Source organism: Rhinichthys klamathensis, unplaced genomic scaffold (genome assembly GCF_029890125.1).
Source record: "Rhinichthys klamathensis goyatoka isolate OS25496 unplaced genomic scaffold, OSU_Roscu_1.1 h1tg000123l_1, whole genome shotgun sequence".
Taxonomy (NCBI): domain Eukaryota; kingdom Metazoa; phylum Chordata; class Actinopteri; order Cypriniformes; family Leuciscidae; genus Rhinichthys; species Rhinichthys klamathensis.
The window spans coordinates 1,947,635-1,969,592 of NW_026606660.1; the positions used below are offsets into that span (position 1 = coordinate 1,947,635).

General features: G+C 37.9%; 1 protein-coding gene across 2 annotated transcripts in view; it reads right to left on the bottom strand.

Annotated features, from left to right (window-relative positions):
* Positions 1 to 2,308: 2,308 nt before the first annotated feature.
* Positions 2,309 to 21,958, bottom strand: part of vps39 (VPS39 subunit of HOPS complex) — a 31,755-nt gene continuing 12,105 nt past the window's right edge. For both annotated transcript variants that reach the window (XM_056255869.1, XM_056255871.1), the window contains 11 exons: positions 19,028 to 19,169; positions 18,228 to 18,314; positions 16,660 to 16,733; positions 16,361 to 16,577; positions 13,637 to 13,765; positions 13,451 to 13,553; positions 11,627 to 11,672; positions 10,148 to 10,297; positions 7,662 to 7,796; positions 4,957 to 5,048; positions 2,309 to 3,323 (listed from right to left, as the gene is read on the bottom strand). In XM_056255869.1, coding sequence (XP_056111844.1) covers positions 3,245 to 3,323; positions 4,957 to 5,048; positions 7,662 to 7,796; positions 10,148 to 10,297; positions 11,627 to 11,672; positions 13,451 to 13,553; positions 13,637 to 13,765; positions 16,361 to 16,577; positions 16,660 to 16,733; positions 18,228 to 18,314; positions 19,028 to 19,169 — 1,254 coding nt within the window. In that variant the 3' untranslated portion in view covers positions 2,309 to 3,244. The remainder of the gene's footprint in view (positions 3,324 to 4,956; positions 5,049 to 7,661; positions 7,797 to 10,147; positions 10,298 to 11,626; positions 11,673 to 13,450; positions 13,554 to 13,636; positions 13,766 to 16,360; positions 16,578 to 16,659; positions 16,734 to 18,227; positions 18,315 to 19,027; positions 19,170 to 21,958) is intronic.

Genomic DNA, 21,958 nt, shown 5'->3' on the forward strand with positions numbered 1-21,958 from the left:
TTCTATTCTATTCTATTTTATTTGTCTATTCTATTCTATTCCAAAAGATATTTCAATGTTCTTTTCTAAGTTCATTTCAAAGTTCTATTCTATTAAATTCTATTCTATTCCAAAATATATTTCAAAGTTAAAAATGGATTTACCATTATATTAAATAATGTAAACAAATGTAATAAGTCTGTGTTTTTTTAAAGAGACCTATTATGCTTTTTCACATGTTCATCTTTCTCTAGTTAACCACCACAGGCATTGAGGGACAACTCCCCAATAGTTAAAAATGACCACATTGTCCCACTCAGTATTCTTGAGGCTGCTCTGCACTCCATTACACACCGGTCCGGTTGTTGTGGGTGACAAAAAGTCTGCTTTAGCGGTTTAACAGCACTCGTCAATGACTGAGCCAATCAAATCAAAGAAGGCGGGGCTTACGGTTCACAGAAGACGTGTGTTAATTCCATAGCAACACTTCAGTTTTAGTAGTGAAAGAGTGAGTGGTAAGTAAGATGTAAGTAGCAAAACATTTAATATTTTACAAAGTTTTACGATAGAAATTATCAGCAGTAATATCCAGTTATGCAAACTTTGTTGTTTGAGCATGAAAAAGGGTCTCTCCTCCAAAGCAGAAAGTCCTTCCGGCGGGAGTGTGAGTGTTTCTGAACTCCTGAAACGCCTCCATTGTAGTCTTGAGTTTCTTCCGGGAACAAACACGTCACAATCTTCCTCATTTAAATAATTCATGCGCAGAATAAAGGGGCGGGGCCTGGTTGAGTTAGTTAGTAGTGTGTTGAAACTGGCGGTTATGGTAATTTCCCCAACACATTCGAAGTGCTTGACCAATCACAACACACTGCTCCAGCCGACCAATCAGAGCACACTGTGCTTTTCAGAAGGAGGGACTTCACAGAGACAGGAACTAAACAGAGCGTTACTGTCAGACTGTGAAGAGAGGAGCTGCAACAATGGAGAATATGGGGAAAATAATGTTTTTTTTTAACATTCAAGCATGAAAACCCTTTTCTAGTAGAACAACAAAGTAGCAAAAATACTTTTTACAAAGTATAAAAACTAGTAGAAAACGAAAATCAAACCGTTATAGCAGGGCATAATAGCTCCCCTTTAAATCTCCAAATAGAGAACACAAGGAAACAAAATGAATAACATGGAGCGTCTTCAGATAGAGTACAGCACTGTAACGGACGTCTTTGACTGTGTCTACATTGTATTTACAGTTTTGGACTAAAGCCAACTACCAGTATTATTATTATACCTGCTGGCAATGGACTCTGACCACCGCACTGCACTCGTAGAAGCAGCAGCCTCCAAACACAATACACAATGAGGATATGTTGGAACTTCACTTTTAGTATTTCAAATAAGCAACTATCTGTAAAGGTTGAATCATTTACGAGGTTTGGCCTGAGATCATTGGTTCAGCGTGACTCATAATGTATCAGAATGCTTTGGGTTTAGCCGATCTTGAAGCACATGAGGATCAGTGTCACTGTATGTTGTAGCATGTGCTGGTTCTTCTTAGATGATTTCACAGACGCCAGATCTTATAATCATCAGAACTGATCTCTGGCTAAGGCCTGGGACACACTAGACGATTTTCAAAATCTAAACCTATTTTAAAACCAGGGGAGACAAAATGATTTCAAATAATTTTTAACAGTATAATCCTCAGGACGTACACACTAGTAGTAGCGATTTCAAAGTGGCAAACCTCACAGACACCAGATCTCACAGAAACTCGCGTGATCAAACATGACTTCAGAGGAAAAAACAATATAAACTTCACATTATAAAGTCAAATTAGGCCCAATTATTACCATTTTTCATGATTTCTAGTATCTGTAGAGGCTTTTCACTTCTCTTTACATTTATCCTTATATAGAACCTTTTTGGCATAAAGAGTTCTTTAAAATTGAGCAAAAACACTGGTTCTATGTTGAACCCCACCAAAGAGTGCAATAAAAACTAAACCTGAAATACAAGTTAATAAAAACTGCATAGACATATTTAAAAACTAATAAAATAACCAAACAAAATGACTAAAACTTTAATTCAATTTAAAATGAAACCATAAAATATACAGATAAAACTAATTCAAATGATTATAAAACTACAATACGATCTCATTGATCTCACAGCCCAGAATCAAAGAGAAAAGTGGTTATAGTGCGTTGTGTGACGTTCAGCATGTTTCTGTGTGGTTTCTTGCAGGAGGTCCAAGTCAAAAAGAGATCGCCGTCTCAGGTTTGTTCCACAGCATCACTCCTACAGTTCAAACATATGACACTCGCACTCATAAGAGAAGATACATGTTTATTAGGTTCATCTTCCACCTCGGGTTCAATGTACAATCTACACATTCACATCCATATCCACCGAAACATTTCAGGCCTGTTATAAAGGTCTAATGTCAGTGAGCGTGCCTTTGTTTGAGCAACAGTCCAGGTCATGGTTTACAGTTGACTGAAAGCACAAGCATTTTAAAACAGTGTTAGTTGGACACATGTGTTAGGAATTGCGACGCAATTGCACACATAGGTGACACATTCCTGGACACGTTTAGACAGTGTGTTAATAATAAATTAAAGCCACTTGAGTAACCAGAAAAAAAAAAAAAAAGTGGCACGCTACCATGATTGTAGAGCTCTCCAAAACCTCATACCACTAGAACAACTTCAGACACAATACCAAGCTTTTTGGCATTGCTTAAAAAAAAAAGCAGACTTCTAGCTGTAAGTGATCTCTGAACGTCCATGCAAGCATTCATCCTTCCGTCGGACGGGCCGTAGCCGCAGGTGTGTTGTGTGCAGGCGCTGACCTTTCTGTACGACAGGCCACATTAAGGGTTTATCTGGCGTCTGATTTCATCTCAAGCTAACTGAGTGAAGCAGAGCAGCACCTACAAGCCCAGTCCTGCGAGCCTGGATGCCGACCACACACACACACACACACACACACACATGAGGGAAAAGAGAAGATAAGCGTTTCTCAGGGGAACGAAGGAAGCCACAGTTTGTGTTGTGCATTCAGGCAAAGCTTTCAAAGTAATGCACTTCATAAATCTGATTTACATCTCACAGTCCAGAGTTTTTAGATGAATTGCATCAGGCAGATGTAAAGAGTGAGAGAGAGAGAGAGAGAGAGAGAGAGAGAGCGTTTCCTTCGGTGTGTTTTCACACAGACGCTTGATGTTTGCTGTGTTCATCTGAGGGAGTGTGTCCACGGTCTTCCTCTACTCTGCTGGACACATGTTGCGATCCTTACAGCAGAAGTAGTGAACCACCACACCGTTTGGATACCTGGCAAAGGCACTGGACATGAAGAAGACACAGTATTCATACAGTACATCCCCATAAACAGTCCTTCAATCATATTGAGCACTAATAGAGCACAACTGTACAGTTTTCTCAGAGACTTGGTTTCGGACGTGTTTTTTTCCTCTACGGGTTTCATTAAAACTATCTTAATTTGTGTTTCGAAGGTTAACTAAATACTTATGGGTTTGGATCGACATGAGGGCGAGTAAACGATGACAGAATTTTAATTTTTGGGTGAACTATCCCTTTAAAATACATGCATTAATTCCAGTCACAGATATTGTTAAGGACAAACATTGTGCATCCACTCCAATGAATACAACTCCACATTGCAGCAATATGTCAGATTCTCCACCAGGAAACGGTTGTGTTAATCTGACAGCTTGATGAAACCAGAAAACAATAATTTCATATTCAATTCAATAGTTCAGAATTTAACTTAAGTAATATGAATCATCAGACTAATTTTGGCTTGATTCTAGGGTTGTAACGATACACGTATTCGTATTGAACCGTTCGGTACGAGGCTTTCGGTTCGGTTTCCGGTACGCATTTTTGAACCGAACGGTTCGTTGGACCATTTTTCCTGCCGACCAAAATTTCGTTACTTCAAATGTAAACGCTCATAACGTAAGAGACGCTGGCGTGACCACAACATTGCCCAACATCAAATGGGAAATGTAATGTAAGCGGAACCAAATCCAGTAAAGAAAGCATTTGAGTTCGCCACTGAAGTACTAACATCGCTGCGAGATCTAGTGAGAAACATTCACATTTCTCCGTTATTAACGGATCAAACAGCACTGACGTGGAAACCAGGAAGAAACATTGTGCCATGAATGAACTATCCAGTGTCCACAGATCAGCAGCATTCACCATGGGTTTACTGTAGTAACACTACTAGCTGTAACCATGGGAGTGTGGCAGGAATAGTAGCCTAGGCTATAATGCTTTCAAGTAACATTACGTCGGTTTTATTTTGACATTATGAATACAATTGCTGCCCTCAAATGTTAATCTGAACTAAAATAAACCTTTGTTTATAACTACTATTACATTTCATTTTGTCCAAGGAGCTGTTTTTGTTTTATATGCTCCTAAGAAAAGTCAAGTATAGCTCCATCATTGCTCAAAGTTAAAAAATATCATACTTTATGATGTTAGTTTTAATAAAAATATAATAAAAAAAATTAAATCAAGGAAATTTCTCTGGCATTTCTTTCTTTTTGCTGTAGCCTATCGGAAACGTACCGAACCGAACCGTGACACAAGTGTATCGTATCGAACCGAACCGTGAATTTTGTGAACCGTTACACCCCTACTTGATTCATCTTTTGTTGTGCGTGTTTTATGTAATCACACATGGATGTAATGCATTTAATAAAGACGCAAACCGAAAAACTTTGGCCCTGTCCTAAATGGCACCCTAAGCACTCGCGGTCTTCCTACAAGTCCACACTCTCGTGATCGAAGGCGCATATCGACCCTACGGTCGCCATTGTAAGTCCACAAGGCCGTAAGTGCATATAAAGTGTGCCATTTGTGCCAGGCTGACTGAAAGGCCAGTTCGTGGTGTAACTAGGCAAATGCATTATGTAAATGATCATTGCAATAATGTGAGGCACACCTGTTTCCGATCTTCTTCTTGCACACTCTGCAGGTCTTTTCATCTGTGATGACACACTTCACCTGCTGGTGAAAGATACGTTCCTCCTGCACCTGCACACGGACAAATCAAAAGTTATTAAAGGGGACATATTATGCACTTTTACAAAGTCTGGATTTTGTTTTTGGGCTATACTAGTATATGTTTTAAGCTTGAATGTTAAAAAAACAAATTTTTCCCATGTTCTCCATTGTTGCAGCTCCTCTCTTCCCAGTCTGTCAGTAACGCTCTGGAGTGCGCAGGGCTCTCAATTTTTGAAGACCGGTAAGAGTGACACCCAGCCTTGGGGATTGGGGTTTACGGACGGATGGGACGTATACCCAGCCGACGGGGGGGGGGGAGGGGGGGGAGTTGGATACATTTTTGTCATTGGTTGTTGCGTTAAATCTTACACAGATACAATAGAGCTATTTTCTGATTGGCTATTGTGTAGCTCGACGAACAACACCAGAGGAAACGCGCTTGATTCATGCCGGTTCCACATTGAGAGCGGCGCGGCCAGAGTATTGGGCGCTGCGGCATATTAAATATATTACAAATAGTTTTTCAGCGTGAGAAATACAATGTGTTGCGGGAGAGCGTGACAAAAGACCGAAATGAGTGACTGTCACGCTCAATGCGTGACACTTGAGAGCCCTGAGTGCGTTTCCCGAAAGCATCGTTATCCAACTATGATCGCAATTTCCATTGAACTCTATTGGTAACGACGGAACTTGCGACCATAGTTGGCTTTGGGAAACGCACCCCTGTTTAGTTTTTGTCTCTGTGAAGCCCCTCCTTCTGAAAAGCACAGTGTGCTCTGATTGGTCGGCTGGAGAAGTGTGTTGTGATTGGTCAAGCACTTCGAGCGTATTTGGGAAATTACCATAACCGCCCGTTTCAACACACTACTATAATAACTTTATTCTTATATAGCGCCTTTAAAGCAGCTTCTCAAGGCGCTTTACATAATAGAACAAGCCAAATTAAAATACAACATTAAAATACAACACTCAAAAAATAAAAATAAATAAAAAAATAAATAATAATAATAATAATAATAATAATAATAATAATAAAAATAAACAAAGTAAAATAAAAGTCAAGGAAAAGCTAACCTAAAACAATGCGTTTTTAAAAGAGATTTGAAAATACTTAAAGACTGTGCATCTCTGATATTAGGAGGGAGTGCATTCCAAAGCCTAGGAGCATAGGATGAGAAAGCCCTATCCCCTACAGTACGCAACCGAGTCTGTGGGACTGCCAATAGACCAGCTTGTGAGGAGCGTAAATTACGCTTGGGTGTGTATAAAGTTAAAAGCGCAGACAGATACTGAGGTGCCAGACCATGCAGTGCCTTATATGTGAGCATAAGGATTTTAAAATCAACTCGGAACCTGACCGGGAGCCAGTGCAAAGACTTTAAAATCGGTGTAATATGCTCATTTCTCCTGCTTCCAGTCAAGATCCTAGCAGCAGAATTTTGTACACATTGTAATTTGTTCAGTGTGGTTTTAGGAACCCCAGCAAGAAGTGCATTGCAGTAGTCAATGCGAGAAAAAACAAAAGTATTAATAAGCCTTTCAGTCACTGAGAGGGATAACATAGAGCGGAGTCTAGCAATATTTCTGAGATGAAAAAAAGAGTTCTTAACAATGTACCGCACATGAGAGTCAAAGGACAGACTAGAATCGAATATAACTCCCAAGTTTTTTAATTTAGTCTGTGCCTCCAAATCAGAGCCATCTATGTTTAAAATTAGTGAACCAGCCTAGGTGAGTTACTAACTAACTCACCTAGGCCCCGCCCCTTTTTTCTGCGTATTAATTATTTAAATGAGGAATATTGTGACGTGTTCGTTCCCGGAAGAAACTCAAGACTACAATGTTTCAGGAGTTCAGAAACACTGACACTGATATAGAGAATAACTCCCGCCGGAGGGACTTTGTGCTTTGGTTACCCCTTTTCCACCAAAGCATTTTGAGAGCCGGTTCGGAGCCGGTGTCTCCTCGTAAACCAGTTCTTTATGTTTCGACAGCCAAAGAACCGGTTCTCGGCCAGGAAAATTGGTTCCAAAGCGGCACCAACTCTTTGCTGGACTAGAGCCGTTCTTTGACCACGTCATGCTTACGTCGGGGGCGGGGTTATTGTGACCAACAACACGACGGGAATGGGAAAGCTAAGACGTATAGCGACGGACACAGTGACGTAACGACGTCGTTCGCTGGGCTCTCTAGTCAGTGGAAAAACAAACACGTTCTGAGTAGGTTCGCAAATTGAACCAACTTTGAACCAGCATTTTTTGGTGGAAATGATGTAGGAGAGACCTTTTTCATGCTCAAACAACAACATTACAATACACACTAAAGAAAGATGCTAACATGTAAAACATGTAAAATATATATATATATTAGGACCACATTCAAATAAATATACGGGACAGGTTGGATCGGAATTAGTGATGCTACTAATTAAAAAAAAAAAAATTCTGTAGAGTCTGTTTTAGTACTTTCTTTTCCAGTGACAAGCTAGATTTTTTCGGCAAGTAACTGTAATTTGAAAAAAATAAAAATAGAGATGCATCGATACAGTGTTTTAAAACACAGAATTGAATTAACACAGCTTCAGAAGGAAATGAATCAATCATTTAGGTATCAGACCAAAGCACTGTTCAGGAGTAAGCATACCCGCAGGAACTCGGCCTGTAGGAGGCTCTTCAGGACCTGGTCGAAGCGCTTCCTTCCAGCCTTCTCCTCCAACACACTCTCCAGGAACACCTTGATCTCGCGGATCTGTGTGTTGGCTGGAAGCAGGTTTATGGCCTTATGAAGGAGACAGAGACGAGCATTTAAACATCGCCGTGGATTCTGCATGTGGTTTGGACGGTTCTGTTCATGTAAATGTTTCCACGGATGTTTCCCACACAGTAACGCATATGTTCAGAGCTCAGTGGCATCTGACAACATGCCAACACTGGGTCTCGTTTCCTCCGCCGGCATCTTAAACGATGTGTTGACATCAGCAGGATTGAACTGTGTAGCACTTCAACACACACACTCTCCGTTCTCTCTCTGCACGTCTACAGCACATGCTTCACTCCCTCACACACTCTCTCAGTCTTATTTAATTGGGGCTGGCAACACACACTTAAGGTCCGTTTACACCAAGAACGATATAACTATATTAGCGTTCACACCGGTGGATGATATCATTCTGTTTATTCTAACACACACTGCAGTTTTGTCATCTGTCGCTTTAAATGCTCGAGCTCTTTAAATGCAGGATGGATTCTGATTGGCTGCCAATGTTTATATCATTCATCAGCTGAGAAAAAAATCATTGGTAACACTTTATAATAACTACACGCTAATAATCATTAGTTAAGCATGAGTAAACAGTTAATTCATCATTCATAAAGCATTAATAGACATTAATAAGCAGTTTATAAATACAGCTATAAATGCTTTCTTCTTGATTTACAAGCATATCTATAATTTATTTAATAACTGTATTTTCATCCTTTATTAATGATCAATTTATTATTTCTAAATGAATAATTGCATTTTTTATAAACCAGTTATTTAGGAGTTTTCAGTGGTTCATAAGATTACTTAGAACGTGTAAGTAAATGATTAATAAACTATTTAAATGTACATTCATACATCTTATTATTCAGACATATAGTGATGGTTACTTAGTGTGTTAATAAATGCTTTATTAACATGTATTTATACTGTAATTCAGGGTTAATTCGGGTAGTTATAAAGCATTTAGTAGTGGTCAGTTAACTATGTTTGTGAGCTCATCCAAAGTGAGGACTATTCATGCCTTGTAAAGCATTTATAAAGGAGATTTAAAGGCTGTTAAATATTTCTATGTTCTGTATCACTGCTTTGTGTTTGTTACATTTTACTGTTAAGAAGATTGATGCGCCTTCAAATCTCCTTTATAAATTCTTTACAAGGCATGAATAGTCCTCACTTTAGATTAGCTCACAAAATAGTTAACTGACCACTACTAAATGCTTTATAACTACCTGCATTTACTTACACTTTCTAAGTGATCTTATGAATGACTGACAACTCTTGTTTGTAAATAATGTTATACTTCATTTAGAAATTATTAATTGATCATTAACAAAGTATGAAAATACAATTATTAAACGCATTGTAGATATGCTTATAAATCAAGAAAAAAAGTGTTTATAGCTGTATTTATAAACTGCTTATTAATGTCTATTAATGCTTTATAAATGATGAATTAACTGTTTACTCATGCTTAACAAATGATTAATAGCATGCAGTTATTATAAAGTGTTACCAAATCGTTCTGAAAGCGATTCTATGGAAATAAAATAATGCCGAATGTTTTTGAAACTAAAAAGCCTGTTGAATTGCACTACTTGAAAAAAATAAGCATTGCATTAACCATGCTTGCATTTTAATACATTGCATTTTTATGGGCTGAAATTCAGCATGGTTGAATATTTAAGCTGTGAATATTTCAATTCAAAACCTTTCAAACACATTTTCATTATTAAAAATTAAAAAATCCATATTTACCTTTCATATTTCACTTCCAAAATATTCAAACTGTTTAAAAATACAACCTATAATATTCAACAGGAAATTTTCGGTCCATTTTATTTCGCTTTGCAAATTCGCTTCCACAAATTCAATGGTTCAAATTCGACATTAAATTCAACGTTGACATCCAGGAACTGCAGGAAAAGCAGCCTTTATTCAATTTGACTATTTCAGTTGGTTACTGTATATTTGCTTTCTTAAAACTGAGAAAATGTACATAGAACCACACAAGTATGAAATACCACCCAAGACTGAGAAACACCAAATTAGGACACGTTTGCACCCCGGCTCAGCCATCAATCAAACACTGAACTGGACTAGATCCAAAAAGAAAACAGTATAAACACAAAGAGATCTGAGACCACACTCTTACTCAAGTGGACCAAAAAAGGATCTAAGTCCTCTTTCAAGGACTGGGACAGTGTGAACGTGAAGAGAACTTCTTCACTTGGTTGAGCTCTTGGTGCACTTAAAGGAGTGTGAGTTTGGTTCTTTTAAAGAGGACTGTGTGAAAACACCTCAAGTGTGTGTGTTTTATTCCAGGGTTCTGCTATGCGGATGCTGGCTGGTGTTTGGTGGAAACTCACTTTGGTGGTGTTCAGTTTGCTGTGGTGGAGCTGAAGGACGTTCAGGGCCGCCTGGAGGTTGGCTTGTGGCTCACATAACTCCATCTTTATGGGCCCGAGGAAGTGCACGTCCGGTGGAGACAGATACATGCGCAGGAGGGACAGATACACCTACAGACAGACTCTGTTAACATTTAAACTCATTTCCACTTGGCTGCATTCACACAGTGTTTGGGATTGACAACCATGTTTACAGTTACTCTCACACAACAGCTTACAGCAGCCACTCGAATACTGAATGAATAATGTATGCGAGAGTGACTATAGAAAATATTAAAGATGGTCAATTCAATGAACGAAAACAAAGTCTCATCACAAATGACACAATGTAACTAAAGAGTTCAATTGAGGTGTGTGTTTTTGCATGTCTAATTTCCATAATTGTTATACTTTCAAATGATTAATTCACAACCTACACTTTTATATTTACATGTTAAACGCGTGTGATGAAATGAAAGATTCTAGTGGTTTAATTATAGTGTTAAACTACTATATATAATACTGAGTTTAATGTAAACTAGGGTGAATATTTTGTTAGTCCTCATAATATCTGATTTCACTAGTAGATTACAAAGCAAATTATTTTACTGGATACAATAAAAAAGTTTTAATAGTAATTAATTTCTATTTCAATTAATAGTAAAATTCCATCAAGTTGAATTGAATAATCCTTACATTTACAAGAATTTTAAATGAGTTAAAACAAAATTGAGCTTAAAACATTTTGTATAAATTCTAGTGGAACAAGGGAATGGACCATTTAGTTTATGTGATTCGTATTCATAAATTAAAAAAGGGTAAAATAGGTTTAAATTTAAGTTTTATTCTAAATTATTAATTGAGATGTGTAAATCTTGAAAAAAGGCTTAATTTTTGGAGTGTATGTACTTTTTTATATTTAGAGAAAATGCAATCACTAATTTACTATTATAATTTGTAAAACAAATATATATATATACATATATTACAACAATAGATAAATGATATAACTATTAAACTGTAAAAACATGAATAATTAAAAACATTTATAACAATCAGTAAATAAACACATAATGCACTGATTTAGTGAGTGTACAAGCTATTGTGTCTAACACAATTCTGTATTTGCAGCAAAGCAAATTATGAGTATTTCTATGCTGATGTCACCATTGGGAGCAGGACTCAAACTTCAGTAATGCGCAAAATATTTAGCCGTAATTCTACTCTTACTTTCACTAACAATAAGTACATCATGATTGCTGGTGGGTTTTCACTACAAAACAACACAAAAACATGCCACAAAGCAGCAGCAAATTATTCATTTCGGGCTGCAGAAATCAGAAACGTCTCCTGGTGTTTGAGGCTGTTGCATTATTCAACACTACACAACATGTAGAATTACCATGTTAAAATGAAACCAGTTGAAATAACAGTGGTGGAAAGTGGCCGAGTAGCACTCACATCTTTATTGCCGTTTGCTGCTGGATCATAGTGACTGTGGCAGTACCTGAGAACATCACAACACAGAAAACACAGGAAATGCAGGAACATTAGAGAAGGTCATGAGTGACGGCGGCTTGAGTTTAAAGTCAGATTCCTTATCATGGAACAGTCAACATGAAATGCAATGCATTTTACTACTGTATACAGCGACAGGAAAATCAACACAAAAAAGGTGGAACTTGTTTTTGTGAATTGGTAGGTGGCAATTAATTGACAGTGGGCATTTAAAGGGTTAGTTCACCCAAAAATGAAAAGTATGTCATTAATGACTCGCCCTCATGTCGTCCCAAGCCCGTAAGACCACCGTTCATCTTCGGGACACGGTTTAAGATATTTTACATTTAGTCCGAGAGCTTTCTGTCCCTCCATTGAAAATGTATGTACGGTATACTGTCCTTGTCCAGAAAGGAAATAATTGCGAGTTTATATCTCGAAATTCTGACATCTTTTCTCAGAATTGTGAGATATAAACTCACAATTGCGAGTTATCAGGCCAATTCTAAGGGGAAAAAAAATAACTTTTTCCCCTCAGAATAGTTTATATCTCAAAATTCTGACTTTACAACACGCAATTGCAACTTTATATCACACAATTCTGACTTTATATCTCGCAATTCTGACTTTATATCTCGCAATTCTGACTTTACAACACGCAATTGCGACTTTATATCACGCAATTCTGACTTTATATCTCGCAATTCTGACTTTATATCTCGCAATTCTGACTTTATATCTCGCAATTCTGACTTTATATCTCGCAATTCTGACTTTATATCTCGCAATTCTGACTTTATATCTCGCAATTCTGACTTTATATCTCGCAATTCTGACTTTACAACACGCAATTGCGACTTTATATCACGCAATTCTGACTTTATATCACGCAATTCTGACTTTATATCTTGCAATTCTGACTTTATATCTCGCAATTCTGACTTTACAACACGCAATTGCGACTTTATATCACGCAATTCTGACTTTATATCTCGCAATTGTGACTTTATAACACGCAATTCTGACTTAATATCTCGCAATTCTGACTTTATATCTCGCAATTGTGACTTTATAACACGCAATTGCGACTTTATTTCACGCAATTCTGACTTTATAACCTGCAATTGTGACTTTATATCAATCAATTCTGACTGTATATCTCACAATTCTGACTTTATAACCTGCAATTGTGACTTTATATCAATCAATTCTGACTTTATATCTCACAATTGTGAGAAATAAAGTCAGAATTGCGAGTTGTAAACTCGCAATTGTGAGAAAATAAGTCAGAATTGTGAGATAAAAAGTCGCTATTACCTTTTTTGTTTTTCATTCTGTGGCGGAAACAAGCTTCCATAGAAACTGACTGTTTACCGTTCGAAATGAATAAATAAATGCGCTGGCTACATCAGCTGTGAGTAACCATAGCAACAGGCAGTCAAAGTATACGTTTACAATTTATTGTATCAAAACAAACATCTAGTTAGCCGTTATACGTAACGTAAGTTAGCTAAACTGAAGGCTTCTACGAGCTGAGCGGACTATAAATATCTCCGGTTTCTAAAGAAACCGTCAGGCGTAACCAGGGAAACCAAGTTATTGTTTGTAAAAACTTTAGATTTCGATTGTAAAACTAATTAAAATATAAACTAATGTTTTAAAAATGTGTTATTTGGCAAGTGACCATGGTATAAGTGGGTTAATGCCCTTCGAGGTGTCCATTGTCTAGGGACACCTCGTCGGGCATTAACCCTTACATGTAGAACAGCATTATAGAAGGATACTCACTCTTCAGCCATACGCGTGTCTTTCAGAATGTGAACATAGATGAAGAGAGCCTGCTCGTGTTTCCCCATGCGACCCAAGAGCAGAGCCCTCTCCTCCAACAGACCTGACAGAGGAAAGAGGAACAACACCGTCATCCACTTTTAGTCCTAGACTTTACAGAGTAATGACTCTGACCTCTGGACTCACCATCAAACGGGAAATCACTGATGAGTCTCTCTGGCTCGTAGCTGCTGGAAACTTCCAGAAATGTCAGAAGCTTGTTCCTGAATTCTCCCAGCTCTCCCGCCTCCTTCCCCGCAGCTACAGCTGAAACACCTGGACACAGGCACAACACAACACGTTTACTCTGCACTTTCATAGAGCTGGGAAATGTTCCTTTTAGGCACAAATGTTGTTTTTATGTTTGGTAACACTTTACAATAAAGTCTAATTTGTTAAAGGGATACTCCACCAGTTTTTCTTATTAAACTATGTTATTCCCTTAACTAAGACGAGTTGATACATACCTCTCTCGTCTCAGTGCGTGCACTATATCGCTCTGTATTGCCGCAAAACTATGTTAGCACTTAGCTTAGCCCATGCATTAAATATGGGCCAAGCAGAGAAGCGACCAAACACTTCCACGTTTTCCCTATGTAAACACAGTTACTCGAGTAGTGTAACTTGACCTGGGCTGGTGACACAAAATAAACCGTTGCGCTTTTCTAAGCGTTTAAAATTGATGACTATATTGTATGGCGGAATACCATAACAAGTGCTTTTGAGCACTTCGACTTGGCGCAATAATATCTTCACTCGTGAAAAGATTACCGGCTCCCGCTTCCTCTCCCCCTCCCTCCAATAGCATCCAGCTGCTGACATTTCCGTCAATACTACCAACGTGACTTTTACTACCTGTGCTATTAGAAAACTGCAGATCATTTGCAATGGCGGACTTTGTAGATGATTATGACTTCTTTTAGAAGACCCAGAGCCATATCTGTTTGAACCCGAGTACACGGAGGAGGAATTAGCTCTTGTGGACCATGAGAGGCAAGAAAGATATGATCCAGAACAGACCGGAGCTGGCGAAAGACCACGGGCTTTCTGTAAGTGATCTGAATATTGTTGGTGTAGCCTCATCCTTTAGGCGTGTTCCTGTGCAGGTATAGTCCTTCTTTGTGAAATGTTCGGAGCAAACACGCCACTTCTTCAGAGTCATCAATGGTGTTTTGGGATTCTTGTTCAAAGCAGCTAACCAAGCTCTCCGCTGTATGTGTTGTGTTGGAATTCGGTGAAAAATGACAGCACTATGTACATTCTCCTTATTTTCACAACCCTTTACGATGCACGCTTTAACCATTATTGTACACAAACTAGCTTCCAACAACCTGTTACTTCGTCAACTCCGCTCGAACTACTACTACCGGCGCATGTCACGTTGGTTGTATTGACGGAAATGTCAGAGGGAGGGGGAGAGGAAGCGGGAACCGGTAAGAGGACTTTTCACGAGTGAAGATATTATTGCGCCAAGTCGAAGTGCTCAAAAGCAATTGTTATGGTATTCCGCCATACAATATAGTCATCAATTTTAAACGCTTAGAAAAGCGCAACGGTTTATTTTGTGTCACCAGCCCAGGTCAAGTTACACTACTCGAGTAACTGTGTTTACATAGGGAAAACGTGGAAGTGTTTGGTCGCTTCTCTGCTTGGCCCATATTTAATGCATGGGCTAAGCTAAGTGCTAACATAGTTTTGCGGCAATACAGAGCGATATAGTGCACGCACTGAGACGAGAGAGGTATGTATCAACTCGTCTTAGTTAAGGGAATAACATAGTTTAATAAGAAAAACTGGTGGAGTATCCCTTTAACATTCGTTAGTGCATTGGCAAAAATGAATTGACAATGAGAAATATGTTTTCCCGCATTTATTAAAAAATACTATTGTTCATAGTTTGTTCATGTTAGTCACAGTGCATTAAGTAATATTAACAGATACAACTTAAAATTTGATGCGTATTATTAAATGTTGAAATTAACATTAACAAAGATTATTAAACACTGTAGAACTATTTTTCATTGTTAGTTTATGTTATACTAACTAATTAACTAACGTTAAAATAAATAAATGAAACAACATTGTAAAGTGTAAAACCAAAGAAAGTTTTTTCCAAAAATAAAATAAAAACAGTGGTTACAATTAGCAATTGTGTTGCTAATAAAGGTTTTATTAAAACTTTTAAAACTGCCAGTGAATAGCACTGCTACCAATTACATTGCCAATATATATATATATATATATATATATAATTTCCCACCCCTTAAATATTAAATGAATGCATTGGTGGCTTAATTACAAAACAATTACATTTTTTATTTTATAAATGTAGATATGTAGGTAGAAATGCCCGCAGAGGCTATTTTCAAGACATGAACGGTCTTGTACATTTTCTACACTACGGAAGAAGCGCACATTTTCATAATGTGTGTTAATTTATATGATAAATAGCCTATAATAAATCAGGAAACTAGGTGAGGTGTCAAATAAGCCATGCGTATGAGTTAGCATCCTCTTGATTTGTGCTTATAGGTGAATGTGCAATAATTCCGATTAAATGTAAAAAAATATATTATTTATAATATAACTTATAATTGTGAGCAAAATAATCGTGATTATCAATTTAAAAATTATGCAGCATGACGAAAATGTTTTCATTGGCTAAAAATGCACTAAAATTCCCAGATTTAAAACAGGACAAGGTTGACTAAATATAAAAAAAACTAAAAAGTACATAAAAAATAGCTGATGTAAACTAACACTAGTCAGCAGTAGTTGACCATGACCTCTGTATAGTTTTTTTTCAGATGCTGCTGCATAAAAGACACGTTTAATTAAAAGATCTCCCCAGACTGTAGAGCAGTGTCTGACCTTCGGGCAGTGAGTTGAGGTACACTTTCATGAGGCCTTGCACCTTCTCCAGGTACAGCTGGATCAGAACATTGTGAAACTCGGGCCGTGTCTCTTCCCACATGTAAATGATGTGCTCCAGGTATGGGATGGCCAGCTCCTTGAACCCCTCCTTCAGGAAGTTCAACACCTTATCCCTGGGCAGAGTCTCCACCTCCGTCAGGTCCTCAGTGAAGATCTGACAGCAGCAAAATCAAACGCAAGCTCTTCAAAATGAGCACAGAAGACATATCTCCACAAGCAGACCATGCGTATCTCACCTTCAGTCCATCCTCAGGACAAATCTTCAGAACCCACGGTGAAAACTCAAATATGATGCCCAGGTTCTCCACACCTGTGCAGAAAGACACCAATGCATGTCACTGTTACACATTAATATTGTTGATCTAGTCAGTCAGAAGGGAAGAATGTGACTCATCATCAATCATTCCATTATTACTAAAATGCAGAATCTGTGGGCTTGCATATTTCTACACTGTATATTGGGGAAAATCTGTGAAATATATATTTTTTACATTATGAAATGGTAGCTGAAATAATCGAATTAGTGAAAATATTTAATAATAATGCAAGGGGTTTTTGTTTGCAATTTAAATATTAAAGGTTTGCTAATCTTGTTTGTAGGACTGCACAATTTGGCCAACATTTTGTGATTATAAACCATTTTTGCTATATAACAATAATAATAATAACTAAATAAAAACATAAATAATTATATAGAGATATAAACAAATTAAACACCACTATTGTAATAATCAACTGTTAAAATAAGAAATTAAGTAGTTAGGGAAAATAATAATATAATCATTTTATGTTACATTACAGCTGTAAATTTACAATACTAATATTTATGGTTGTCTTTCAGTTTTTCCTCTTTATGTGTTAACCATCAAACTTTTATTTTGATGGAAAACCACAGGAGCTCTCTTTTATTGATAAGCACTTCTCATTACAAGTATGGGAAGATTTTTGGTTGTGTTCCCACATGTACATTAAAGCAACACCAAGTAACTTTTCCTCAGCGGTCGCCCTACAGGTTGGAAGTGGAATTGTCCATTACCGCTGTCGTAAATAATTTAGCTTACCGCATCCTACTGTCGCACGCACGCTCGCTGTTTATCAGCACCGGCTGTGGAATGAACGATGTCCACAGACGAGGTAGAGTATGTTGCATGATTTCATGAAAGTATGATGTATTGCGACATCAGAAATGAAGAAAAACTAAATAATGACTATTGTAACGCTTGACGTAAAGCAAGTCAAATTTGTAGTTCTCTTTTGTCTCATTAGAACTACAGAAACGCGACCCGATCTGGCAATCTTACATAGCGTGGATAACTCAGATATAGGACCGCAAAGCGAATCCAGAAGTGCCTTTCACCCTGTTACGACTTAATGAACCACTGAAACGATTTTGGAAACATTATTTTAAGGTAAAAAATCGTACTTAGTGTTGCTTTAAAGCAGCTCGTGAATTCATTTTAACGTCAACCGAGTCGCTCTGAGACGTGTACATGAACACAGTGCTGCGCTTCACTCTGAAAAAACGCAAAGCATTTATTTATATAAATCCCACTAAGCAATATTGCAATTTTGGCTTGGTTTTGATTAATTGTGCAGGCCTAGGTTGCAGTCTCTTAAAATCGAATGAATTTCTGCAGCTGTGGAATCCATGAGAGTTTGCTAGCATGTTTAAGATTCTGGCTCGACCTTCAGACAAAAGTGGGCATCCAAATATCACATTAACCACAGCACTCACTCAACTTGCCTGTTGACTGTATTAAAGCACAGCCAGGTAATGTGCGGTAAATGAGTGTGTTAATCTCACCAAGCCTCTGGAGATACTGTACAGTCCTCTCATGACCCTTCAGAGGAGAGTTGGCTTTAGTGGACTGATCCAGCAGAACCTGCAGAGCTGCACAATCACACTTCTGTAAGTCAACTCAACTGAATGAGGAGGATGACACAAGACTGGCAAAAATGGTTATGCACTTTTCAGGTCACTTCAGAATTGCATGTCACAAGAGAGAAAAACTGGTGCTGCAAAATCATATATTGACAATAAATAGGCAACAGACACACTATTGCAGAACATACGGCGCAATACGTCATCCAATTCATGAAAAAATCATTTAGTTTGAATGGGATTTCTCAATGAAACAGCTCAGATGACTCTTATTTTGAATGCTTTTTTGAATGCAATGTTAAAAAAGGCTGATTTAAAAGGTTAGTGAAATTTCAATCAATCAATCACTCACATAAATACACACAGATTGTAAATAAAAACAACTGCATGAGAAGGACGTCGTCAAACAGAAAGAGAGGGCAAATCAGTGTATATTCATGAACAGTTTGTGCCAGTGATGTTTATATAAAGAGGTTTTCTGAGGGTTTATTAAGCCGTATGGCATGAGCATTCACATGATTAGAGCCATCTCTATAAACCAGAGCTGATCTGAGCCCTCCGAATGCTGTTCAGATGCTTGGGTTTTGCAGAGAGATGAGCAACATGTCGGACAGCCACACACATTATACTCCTAATGGAGATTCCTCAGGCTCACATAAACACATGACAGTCTAGAAAGATGATGTAAGTTTTCAGGAAGCAGTAGATAAGACTGCGCGCACCTTTCTGGTGAAGGCCTTTCTTCTCATAGAGGATGATGAGCTCGCTGTATTTGTGAGCTTTCTTCAGCACGTACTCGCTCTCCTCGATGTGACAGTGGTTGTTCTCCAGGCGCAGGAGAGGAGACACCAAGGCTACATTGGTCTAAAAAACAAAAGAAAGACTATGTTGTACATTCACAAGGAATCCATTACAGTGTGTTGAGGTAATCTAGCTTTAACTGTAGTGAGCCGTCTACCTAGGCAAGCACTTTAGGCATCGTAGACAAGTATTCATCATTCTTCTACTGACAGTATTACAGTTATGAGAAACTACTGAGAATAATTAAGAACAATGAGCATAGCACAGAACAAACACTGTTTACTGGTGGCATTTTGTAATTATAATGAGTTTATGGCACAATTATCCAAAGAACTAATCACACCTTTAGGGATGCACGATATATAGGCCACCATATTATCGGTATTAGCCGATATGATCATTTTTAATGTTATCGGTATAGCCCCATCATTTTTTTTGGCCGATATATTAAAAAAACCTGATAAATAATGGATTATTTCCTTCAGCTGAGACACTTCAGATGTGCACTGTTCTCCATGATGTTTTTTAATTGCTTGAAATATGTTTGGAATCCCTTCAAAAAAGGAAAATACAGTTAAGTGCAACAAGCACAGCACAATTCTGTCATTTTATAATAAGAACATCGGTATAATTGTGTGCTTAGGATATGGCCTTTAATGGTGAGACTTTTGTTTTTGTAATCAGGCTCTCAAAAATTATATAAAATTTGGATTTAGATTTATCGGCCGATATATCGGTATCGGTCAAAATTAGCATATCGGTGCATCCCTACACACCTTACAATCTTTTGTGAGCTTATCATAATATTTGATGATAAATATTGATAACTGATTCTGAAAAGTAACAAAATCCTTTTCCTTTAGAAAAGTATTAATAGCAGCAGCCACAAATTATCTTGCAGCGTCCAATTTATAAATAATATGGTTTGATATTTTAATGGTCCTAAAAATAGTCTTCATTTTCTTTATGCAATATATACAAACTACAGGTCAAAAGTTTGGGGTCTGTAAGATTTCTAAATGTTTTTGAAAGAAGTCTCTTCTGCTCACCTAGGCTGCATTTATTTAATCAAAAATACAGTAAAAACAACAATATTGTGAAATATTAGTATCATTTAAAATGTTTTTTTTTTCTATGTGAATATATTGTAAAAATGTAATTTGTTCCTGTGATCAAAGCTTCATTGTCACGATCCTTCAGAATTCACTAATCCTCACTGTTTCTCACTACACTACACCGGCGGTTTCACAGTGAACCGAAAATATTTGCACACTTCTCAAAATAACATAATAGTTCTCTAACGTTACGTTTTGCAGCACTGCTTTGGCAAAGCATCTGTCAATTGAACTAAAATAAAAAGCACGATTTTGCTTAGTGTCCTTATCAAAATGCTGCAACTGAATTAAGCAAGTATGTTGCGCTACATGTTTCAAAAGTGGACAGCGCACTTTGATCACGCAATCATCTTGTGATCTGGTGTTTTCTGCGACTCAGTTCACAGTGAATAAATTAGAGTCTGTGCATGTGCTGTGAATTTAAAGTACATTTGGGAATGCAACGGGCACCAGTTACGCACATCAAACCAACAGTTTGTGGACAGATAATTACAGCATTTCAATAGATTTGTTACGAGACATTTTTTTAAACAAGTTTTCACAGAAACTTGCGTCAGAATACGTCATTATGCGACAGGATGCTCACACTACAGATTACAGATTTGCCAAGGCTGTGGATTACAGTTAGGGAACCACATGTTCATTTTGAGGCGTGGTTTACGAATGCCCAGAGCCATTTATTGGGTGCTACGAATGTCTATCAAATGCGCCTGTACGTAGCTCTAACGTAGCTCCACTAACGGGGCTAGTTGATATATGATGCTTTTGCCAAAGCCTGTTGATAGCAGGGCAAAAACATCCTTCTTGGTTATGAAATGGTTTAACGCCAAAAGCTGCTCTTTTTTCAAAATAAACTTGCGTTCTAAACTACTTAGAACAATATCTAAGGCCGGATCGAAAGGTAACTTCGCGTCTGCTGCCATTTTGGATCCATAGGTATAAACAAACTGCTTCGGTGTGTCGCGTAGACGTCGTCATCGTCTTGCTGCTCCCTCCCTGTTCTGTGATTGGTCCCCTAGATGAGGCGAAAATTTGGTCCATGGTCTCCAGACTACCTAGCAGCGTGAATAAAATCGCGCTGCGCAAAGGCAGCATGGGAAAACCCAGCCTAGATTAGTTATTAATGTAGTGGATAATGGTCAGCTTCTTGCACAGACCAATCGTTTCAAATCATGAGCCACAGGTATATTTTGCCTGTATGTTTTATTTTTTACTCTTAAAGTGTCAGTAGCCATTGACTTACATTATATAAATCATCAAGGGTCACGGTTTCAGCTAAAAAACTTCTTTACTGTTCTACTGAAGAAAAATACACCTACATCTTGGATAGCATGAGGGCTTAAATTAACAGGAAATTTTCATTTTTGGGGTGATCTATCCCTTTAAGATTAGCGAGATGCGATCACCAGTTGGAATCAACGGGAAGCATTAATCAAGACTCATTTCAGTTAAAGGGGAACTTGGCAACTATTTCAACTTAATAAAACCGTTTAGAAATCATTCGAATGGCTCAATAACTTGTTCTGGAGAGAATGGTGAGTTTCCCCCCAGCGTTCCCAGGCGGAAAACCAACCTTGCAACATCGGGACTAACGTCCCGGTAAGTTGGAAATAGGAAGTTTCGTGAGAAGCGAGAACGAGCGAGAACGAGCGAGAAACACGAACTGCCTTATGGCAATTCGACATAATTCTATGATCCTGTGTATGATGCATCACCCACTCGGTAGACACAGCTCCA